Source organism: Solanum tuberosum, unplaced genomic scaffold, assembly GCF_000226075.1.
Source record: "Solanum tuberosum cultivar DM 1-3 516 R44 unplaced genomic scaffold, SolTub_3.0 scf00095, whole genome shotgun sequence".
In the NCBI taxonomy this organism is placed as follows: Eukaryota; Viridiplantae; Streptophyta; class Magnoliopsida; order Solanales; family Solanaceae; genus Solanum; species Solanum tuberosum.
In genome coordinates, this window is record NW_006239021.1 from 814,259 (window position 1) to 824,500 (window position 10,242).

At 28.7% G+C, this 10,242-nt stretch overlaps 1 protein-coding gene across 1 annotated transcript; it reads right to left on the reverse strand.

The window, feature by feature from the left end:
- Nucleotides 1-1,400: 1,400 nt before the first annotated feature.
- Nucleotides 1,401-4,126, reverse strand: LOC102584735 (myb-related protein MYBAS2). The gene is made up of 3 exons (XM_006347944.1): nt 3,951-4,126; nt 2,617-2,860; nt 1,401-1,889 (listed from the first exon to the last, which is right to left on the reverse strand). The coding sequence occupies exons 1-3, from the start codon at nt 4,124-4,126 to the stop codon at nt 1,401-1,403; spliced, it is 909 nt and encodes a 302-aa protein (XP_006348006.1).
- Between the last annotated feature and the right edge of the window lie 6,116 nt (nt 4,127-10,242).

The window sequence follows — 10,242 nt, forward strand, 5'->3', positions numbered from 1 at the left end:
GGATAATTTTGCATAAATTCAAATAGTTAAGGTTCATTTTAGGCCCTTCTCCGCAAAAAATATGTTATAATTTATTTTATGTAAAAAATATTTTTCAACAACACCCAACATATTTAAAAAACATTATTAAGGAATAAAACGACATAAGAAGTTTTGTTAGATTTTTTACATATGAATACAATACGTTGAATTTGATGTCTTGTAGTTTATGAATCAAACCTAGATAACACAAGATTTAATTTATAGAATTATTGGTGAAGTTTAGAACTTTAATGAGCCAGTTTTTCCTATAAGCTCAATGGCTTATTCTAGTACATTATATTCGTATAATCCTTGTCGTTATCATGATTTTGCGCTAAGAAATTATGAGTATGTCCTGATATTCATGAGTGCTCTAGAAATTCGTCACAATTTCATAGAAGCGACACCATTCCACACTCACATAGGTCCAATCATCAAGTGTATTCTGTAAATCAGTACACCATCTATAAAAGATATAAATTGAATGAAAAACTTAATTCAACTTCACTTGTTTTGAAGTATTGCACTATGTTACACATTATAGGAGGAACATAATTTCATCATATTCGATCAACTAATTACTTGTCAGTGTCAGTGCTCATATGAACCTAATTCATGAGATCTTCAATCACATACATTGAATTACCATCATGGCATCATTATTAATTTTCTCAAATTAACAAAAGTCACACTACTCCTGATATTTCTTTTAGTTAGTGAATTGATCGTATTCATTTCGACTACATACAATTTACGTAAATAATTTCATCTCACAATATCTATTTTATCATATTGTATCTCAAATGAATGCGTCTATTTTTGTCAATAAAACACTTTCCCCTCGTTATAGCTACTTGGTAATCACAATGGATAGACACAGAAAATGTTAATTCTATTTTAATTAATTGATATACTCTTCGAGAGGTAACCACCCAACCAATTCCAATATCATAAATTCATATTTCATGGAACTATTATTATTTATGTAGCTGATTTTCATTTCATAATACTCACATCAAGGATGAAGAATATAATCACATGTCACACAAAATTACACAAATACATCAAATGACAACACAATTGCGTCCAACAACGTCAAAATCTAACATCCAATCCGTCACATAGGCCACAAAATTCGTAATATATTATCCTTTTAATTGGGGAGAGTGAAAAAACACGATAAAATCTTCCAAGGATGATGTTATAGAAGACAAGGTAATCAATGTAGTAGATGAAAAGCTGTTAGAAACAGTTAGGCACTAGGTCAAATTGTCTCATACAAAGAAAAGTTACTATAGCAATCATATTGCATAGATCACTACATATCTGTGTCCAAACCTAGTAACAATTTCCTTTCTTCCTTGTCTGAAATAGACTAATCACCAACCAGATGGGCTTTGCAGTGGATCAATATAATCGAACATGTCCAAGGGGAAGTCATCGATGAAGCTATCTGGGGTAAGGGGGTACTCCAATTCTCTCTGATCTTGTCCTGATGAACACGAAGGAGCAAGAGGGACTTGCACATTTCCTCCTATGTCGGAAGCACTGAACTGCCCAAAATAATCTAACAAGTCATTGTCCTCAAGTTTCATGGGTAATTCTTGATGTTCAAGTGGTTGACCAAAGTTGGTTTGGACTGGAATGTGAGGAAAAGGGAGCGGAAACTGCGGCCAGATGCAGATTCTCTTCTCATTAGGAGTGAACTCAAGTGGAGGCAGTTCTTGATCAAAAGGAAGTGAAATTGAGTTCACTAGCTCTGACAATGGGACCATGTTGATTGTGTCAAAGTTATTCGTATAGGATGATGAGCAATGCTGGGACACGACCAAAGATCTTTCCTCTACGGATGAGTTCAGTTTTGGTTCCTGAAAATTCAAATAGAGAATCCAATCAACAAGTTGAAAGGGAAGAACAATGGAGATAATTACTTGGTGAAAAGCCATAAACATACAACTCTGACCGGTTGAAAGAGTAACAACACTATAATTATCGCCTTTTCTTATCTTAAAACAATGCTTCTTTCTGTATCATCTTAAGAAGTTTTCACCATGCCATCACAAAATGACTACAAATGCAGAAGCTGAGGGGTACAAGGTCCAAACAGGAAAAATGTTGTCAATATTAAAAAAATCAAGATAAGTTTGTTCCAAGCGAAACTCAATGATACTTTAACACAAGGGCTGGTGTCCATCATTGAAAGTGGCAGCGAAGGGAAAGCGACTTCTAACACCATAAATCATTTATAAAGATTAAAGGAAGAAGATAGTCAAAAGAATTGCAGAAAAAGATGCATTCTTCAGAGATCACAAATTTTGGGCTCAAGGGCCTTCCTTTTTTCGAGACATTTTACTAAGGCAGAAGGAAAAAGAGCAGTTTGGATTAAAGTAATGCAGGAAATACGAACATTTCTATTCTAAAACATTATGACGATGAAAGCAACCTGTTCTTCGACAACACTATCAAATAGATACATTCCACTGAGACCAAATTCACATCAGTTCAGTAACTAACAGAAATCAAGAACATCTAATGAAAGAAAAAATCCATTTTGAGAGAAAGATGATAAACCAGAGAGCAAGAATAGTGAATTACCTCTAGTGAGGGAACTTTGGGGAGAGCAGGGGCTTCTTTGCTGATATTCTTTTGTGGTTTACTAGGCTGTGGCACTGAGTTTCGTAGAATCTTAGCCAATCTCTTCTGCCGGCTACTCCAAAAATTCTTGACATCATTGTCAGTTCTTCCAGGCATATACGTAGCAATTCGTGCCCATTTGTTCCCAAATTGTGCCTGAAGTTCAATCACAGTCCTTTCCTCTTCTGCTGAAAACTTCACTCCACTTCTCACAAAAAAAGAAAAGAAAGTGAACACAACAGAAAAGGTATCAACTTCATTTCATCAAATACATTTCCATTATACAGAAACACAAACTATAACTAAGCATAATAACAAACATCTGATATGCATTGTAAATCATCAGTGCTATAGCAGCAAATGACAGCAACTTAAGTGAATTTACAACAAACAGAATAAGTATGGTATCTTAGAAAGAAATAGAGGGAAAACAACAAACCCCTCCATGGAAATACTTCAACATAGAACAAAATCTACACAAAACACCAGCAAATTGGTGAATTCGAAGAACAAAAAAGAAGCAGAAACAAAGAAACACCCTGATTTCCGAACCTCAAAAAAGGGGAACCCCTTGATGAAAAAGCGTCAACACAGAACAGAAATCTGCAATTTTAACAAAATCAAAAGAGCAGAAACAACAAACCCATAACCAAAAACTCAATTTGCAAGCAGTGCAACAAGAAATTCCCACTATTTCTCAACCCAATAAACAAAAGACAGCAAATTTACAATTCTAAGAAGAAAAACAGAGCATTTTGGTAGCAGAAACAAAGGGAACCCCTCGATGAAAATGCATCAATACAGAACAGAAATTCTGCAAACTCTTAACAACTCCACAAATTCAACAAAATAAAACTCGCAGAAACAATAAACCCATAACCCAAAAACTCAATTCGCAAGCAATGCAACAAGAACTTCCCACTTTTCCTCAACCCAATAAACAAAAGACAGAAAATTTACAATTCTAAGAAGAAAAACAGAGCACTTTGGAAGCAGAAACAAAGGGAACCCCTCAATGAAAATGCATCAACTCAGAACAGAAATTCCACAAACTCTTAACAACCCCACAATTTCAACAAAATCAAACTCGCAGAAAAAACAAACCCATAACCCAAAAACTCAATTCGCAAGCAATGCAACAAGAAATTCCCACTTTTTCTCAACCCAATAAACAAAACACAGCAACTTTACAATTCCAACAAGAAAAAAAACCTTTTCTGCAAGAAACCCACCCCAATTTCCCACCCTCAAAAAAAAAAACCCAAAACAGAGAAACCAGAGTAAAAGTTGTTTACTTTTTCAAGTTAGGTCGAAGTTTATTAACCCAGCGAAGACGACAAGACTTTCCAGTACGCTGTAAAAGACCTTTGGATCGAATGGAGCTCCAATCTCTTGGACCATACTTCTTGACATGCTTAATCAACACTTGATCTTCTTCCTCTTTCCATGGCCCTTTCTTTATCTCACTCATTTTCACCAACAAAACCAAATCTTTCGGATCAGAAATTAATCAAATTATCTATACTCTGTTTTTTTAACTTTTGCTGCAGATTTTAAAGTTGGATTATTATTTTTTTGTTTATTTAATGAGATTGTGGGTAGTGACAGTTAAGGCGGTTGTAAGCACTATCTTCCCACCATTTTGCCCAGTTCCCTATTTTTCTGTCCAATTCAAATGTGGGATAAATGGATAAAAAGATAAATTAAACGTGGAACTGAAATTACTATAATGCCCATAATTTCATTGTTGTATACTTTTTTTTTTTTTTAAAAAAAAATTCTTAATTCGTCCGTCGCGATTTATATGACTCATTTTTCTTTTTATCTTTTCAGAAAAGAGATACATTTTTATATTTTGTAACAATTTAATTTTAAATAGTATATATTTTATTCTTAGTGAAATGATTTATGACCACACAAACATCTGACTTATATTATATTATAACTTTTTTTTTTAAAAAGATCTTTTTAAAAGTTTATATCGAGTAAAATTACGTCACATAAATTAAAATGGAGAGTATATAAAAAGTGGGGAGGAGAAATGAGGGAAAGAATTACAAGGTTGAGTATTTAACTTTCTGCAATGAATATTCCCATCATATCAATATACTACTATTTTAGTTTTTTTTTTATATACTATAGAAATATGATTTTCTTTTAGGAATAGAATAAACGAAAATATGCTATAGAAATTAGGATAGAAGAAGTATTATTTTTGTTTATTATGGTTCAAACATATAATATCAAATAAAAAAGAGGTTACATGTTATCCTTGCAATTTAACAAATGATGTATATTTGTCACTCGTTGGGATAATTTTAAATTTTAAAAACGATTTTTAAGATTTTTATTTGGTTCAATAAATATATTGATGTTAGAAGGCATGATGTACATCACTTTTTAAATGAAGATATATTTATTCTAAAACGTAAAGTCGAGGGATATATTTCTTTCTTTTGCAATTTAAAAAATATTTAGATAAAATTTCTTATGAATCAATTGGCTATATATCAACCAAATATTTGATAGACTGAACTAATAAATGAGCGGGTTAATAATTAGTCCATACTCAATTAAGTTGGACAGATTATGACTTTATGGGCTAATTTTATCACATCTATTTTTTTTTCAAATATTAATATTAAAACAGTAATTTGTTCTCGACCAATTTTTTAAAAAGTAGTTTGAAGATTTTTATATTATTATTTTAGCTTTTGAATAACAACTTGTGCTTCTTTTTTAAACGTTCTTGTCAAACACAACTTTCTAAAATATAGAGGCTTCTAAATAATTTGGCAAAATACGCTACAATTTATTTCCATAAATTATTCGACCATAATTTATGAATCAGATTTTACAAAATTATCTAAAAATATTTGCTTGATCATAAATTTTGGATCAACTTTTAAAAATTAATCTATAGAAATAATTCAAGTTTCAAAATTGGTCCTAATTAGTTTTTGGGAGAAATTTCACTTTTACTCACATTTTTTTTCAAGTTAAAAATGCAATTTTAAATTCCAAAAAGGCATAAGTTCAACTTGGTTCTTGCTTCGAACCGTTCCAATTCACAAGTTCATAATCTTTAACTACTGTTAGATTGTGACAAATATATGGAGAAAACAAAATTAAATGTGTACAGAAAGAAAAAAATGCAAGAAATATTATAAATTTCTTGAATTAGTGGATTGTCGATTTACTCAGTAATCCCTAAGTTTTATGGACTATTTCTGATAAGAATCTATCCATTAATTTGAGTATTTAATATAGTGAATATTGAAGTGATTTCTCGACCTATAAATGCGATTGTCAATTTGTCATTAACCATTGCAAGAGACTGTAAGACATTTGAAGTCATTTGAATAAGGTGGTCTCTACATTATACTCTCTATATCTCTTGTCTATGTTTCTTGTTTTGTATTGCTTATATTTTACGACAATTTTTTTAAGCATATATATAGGTAATTGGCAACTAATTATAAATAAGCTAGATAGTCAATTATTTCATTATATTTATAATTAATATATAAATGATTTTGTTACATCATTGATTACAACATCGAACGCATTGGCCTAAATCACAAGCGCAGCAATCATCATCCTTGCACATTGATGTGATAATGCAACCTGAAATACACAAAAACAATTTGTTACATACATAAAAGATAAAAAGATTTTTAAAAAAATTGTATTTTAAAATGAGAAAAAAAAATGTTATATTGAAATTACAACATCAAATATTAATTTTAAACATTCCGAATTTGAATATGATTCTGAGTTATTTAATATCTTTGAATCTATATCTATTCTTAAGTTAGACAATTATTTTTATAGAATTAAATATATTTTAACCAACGAGAGGAATAAGAAAATTATAATATAAAATTTATCAAAATAAATATACCTTTAACAAGAACGCGAGCACTACGACTCGTAGTAGATAGTTTAACTGACATTGTTGTTGATGATGCTTGAGGTGCAGATGATTGCTCTTGTGTTGCCTAAGTTAATGAGGAAAAAAGAACAAACATGATAAAAATCATACATATCATAGATTTGCTTGATTTTGCCATCTCAAACAATTACTTATGATATTTGGAGGAGTTTTCTTTTTTAATTTCTTACTTGTAGCTACTTGGTAATGACTTTTTTTATAGTGAAAATAGAAGGATTTTCAAGTGAGTAAATACATATAATAATTAGGATGCCTTAAATAAATTTGGGCATGTTGAATTAATTACATCTTGTATTTGACCAAATAAAAGGATCCTCTCACTCTCTAATTTTACTTTAATTTTTTTTTTCTTTCTACTTTGAACAATAGATATTTTCTCCTCTATATGCCAATTAATTTTTTAAAATGCACATTCTACTCTACATCAATAATCTTTATTATTTTTACTTCTTTAAAATTATATTAAAAAAATTATGCAACAAATTTACGAATGTAATAAATATTATTTTCCAAGATGAAAAAAAAGAAGTGAAAAATATTAGTGACAAAATGACCCTCTAACCTATTATCGATATTCAATTAGACACTTATACTTCATTAGGGGTCTAATTACCCCTCTGGATTACTTTAAAATGAAATAATCAATTGAGAGAGAATATAATTTGTAATTCACCATGTTATTTTAACATTTCAATACGATTATATGAACATTTTTTATTTTTATCAAATCATTAATATAGCATTATGGTTGTGGTTCTAAAAATACAATTATAATTTCATAATCTCTTTTTTATTTTATTTTTCTATTCATGCTTATATATGTCGTACTCTAGGTTTCAAAGCTATAACGTAGCCACATATAGTTTAGGGTGGTCAGTCAAACACTATTCGTCAAAAATCTATTATATATAGAGAGAGAGAGAAAACTATACAAAGTATATAGGTTAAAAATTCTTTTTCATACATAGATATTAAATCTTGAACATCATTAACAAATTTATGGCTTCGCTATTATTTCAAAGAGAACATAAATTAAAAATAAAGTAATTAAAAATAGATAAACGGTACAATATTTCAAAAACATGCATAAAGGAGTTTAAAACAAATTAGTCCAAACTGTTACAATTCAAATTTTAAAAAATACATAATTATGTGAGGGGGCAAATATATACCATCTATTACTTGATATACACTCTCTTGTTATAATACATAACAAAAGCTTGAATTAAATATCACTCATCTCATATCAGAGTATACAATCACGATATAATCTAACGATTAATTTTCACTTATTCTTTAATATTTTTCTATAATTTCTTTCGGAGAAACTTCTTTTAGTTACATAAATACATTTTATATTATATATAATAATTTATCTTTTAAATTTGATTTTTGACACATATTTTAAATAATTTTGTATATTTTCATAAATTTTTATTCAAGTTTGTTAACATTATAACCAAAATAATCTATTTTTATTTTCATTAATTTCTCATAACAATTATAAAATATACCTCTAATTTTTTAATTTGTGCTGGACCAATTTTTTTAAAAGTACTTTGAAGATTTTTATATTATTTTTTTAGCTTTTGAATAACAACTTGTGCTACTATACTTAATAATACTTCTTTTTTAAAAGTTTTTGTCAAACACAGCTCTCTAAAATATATAGGCTTCTAAATAATTTGGCAAAATACGCTACAACTTATTTCCATAAATTATTCTAGCGTTTGATCATAATTATAAATTAAATTTTATAAAATTATTTTAAACTATTTGTTTGACCATAAATTTTGGATCAATTTTTAAAAGTTTGTCTATAAAAAAAATTCAAGTTTCAAAATTGGTTCTAATTAATTTTGGAGAGAAATTTCACTTTCACTCACATTTTTTTTCAAAGTTAAAAACGCAATTTTAAATTTCAAAAAGGCATAAGTTCAACTTTGTACTTCCTTCGAACCGTTCCAATTCACAAGTTCATAATCTTTAACTACTGTTAGATTGTGAAAAATATGTGGAGAAACAAAATTAAATGTGTAGAGAAAGAAAAAAATGCAAGAGATATTATAAATCTCTTGAATTAGTGGATTGTGATTTACTCAGTATTTTTTAAGTTTTATGGACCGTTTCTGATAAGAATGTATCCACTAATTTGGGTATTTAATATAGTGACTATTGAAGTGATTTCTCGACCTATAAATATGATTGTCATTAACCATAGCAAGAGACCGTAATGCATTTGAATAAAGTGATCTCTACATTATACTCTCTATAAATATGATTGTCATTGATTACAACATCGAATGCATTCGCCTAAATCACAAATGCAGCAATCACCTGAAATACACAAAAACAATATGTTACATACATAAAAGATGAAAAGATTTTAAAAAATATATATTTTAAAATGAGAAAAAAATGTTATATTGAAATTACACATCAAATATTAATTTTAAACATTCCAAATTTGAATGTGATTCCGAGTTATTTAATATCTCTAAATCTATATCTATTCTTAAGTTACACATTTATTTTTTATAGAATTAAATATATTTTAACCAACAAGAGGAATAAGAAAATAAAAATATGAAATTTATCAAAATAAATATACCTTTAACAAGCACGCGAGCGTTACGACGAGTCGTAGATAATTTAACTGACATTGATGTTGATGATGCTTCAGGTGCATATGATGGCTCTTGTGTTGCCTGAGTTAATATGAAGAAAGAACAAACATGATAAAAATCATGTATATCATAGATTTGCTTGATTTTGCCATCTCAAACAATTATTTAGAGGTTTTTTTTTTTTTTATCTATTTACTCTGCTGAAGTGCTTGTAGGTTGATTCTTTTTATAGTGAAAACAGAAGGAATTTTTAAGTAGATACATATAATAATTTGGATGCCTTAAATAAATTTGGGCTTGTTAACTTAATTAGAACTTGTATTTGACCAAATAAAAAAGATCTTGTCACTCTCCAATTTTACTTTAAAAATTAATTTTTTCTTTCTACTTTGAAAAATAGACATTTTCTCCCCTATATGCCAATTAGTTTTTTAAAATGCACATTATATTCTTACATCGACAATCTTTATTGTTTTTTACTTCTTTAAAATTATGATACTTTTTTTTAATATAAAAATCTATGCCATAAATTTACCTATGTAATAAATATTATTTTGCCAAGATGAAAAAAAAGAAGTGAAAAATATTAGTGAAAAAATAAACAAATGACCCTCTAACCTATTATCAATATTCAATTAGACACTTATACTTTATAAGGCGTCTAATTACCCCTCTGAATTACTTTAAAAATGAAATAATCACCCCCTTAAAAAGAAATAACAATTCTTTATCAAAATTATGCAAAACACACACAAATGACCGTATACTACTAGTTATTCGATCTCTTATCGAACAATAAATGACAAAAAATGCATATTGTAGACACTTTCATGGCAGAAAATTCCATTTTATTTCTAATTCTAGATGTTGGGTTTCTTTAAGCCTTAAAAAAGGGGGTAATGTAAATTAAAAAAATGGAAGGAAATAAGATAGAGGAAATTTAATGTGCATTTTCCCCTCATTGGTGGTAATATATATATATATATATATATACATATATATATA

What these genes read in the sequence shown, in the direction of transcription:
- LOC102584735 (XM_006347944.1), bottom strand. Translation starts at nt 4,126, where the DNA reads ATGAGTGAGATAAAGAAAGGGCCATGGAAAGAGGAAGAAGATCAAGTG. An exon ending in CTTCGACCTAACTTGAAAAA is followed by an intron (nt 2,861 to 3,950) that starts GTAAACAACTTT and finishes TTTTGTGAGAAG; the next exon opens with TGGAGTGAAGTTTTCAGCAG. An exon ending in CCAAAGTTCCCTCACTAGAG is followed by an intron (nt 1,890 to 2,616) that starts GTAATTCACTAT and finishes TTGAATTTTCAG; the next exon opens with GAACCAAAACTGAACTCATC.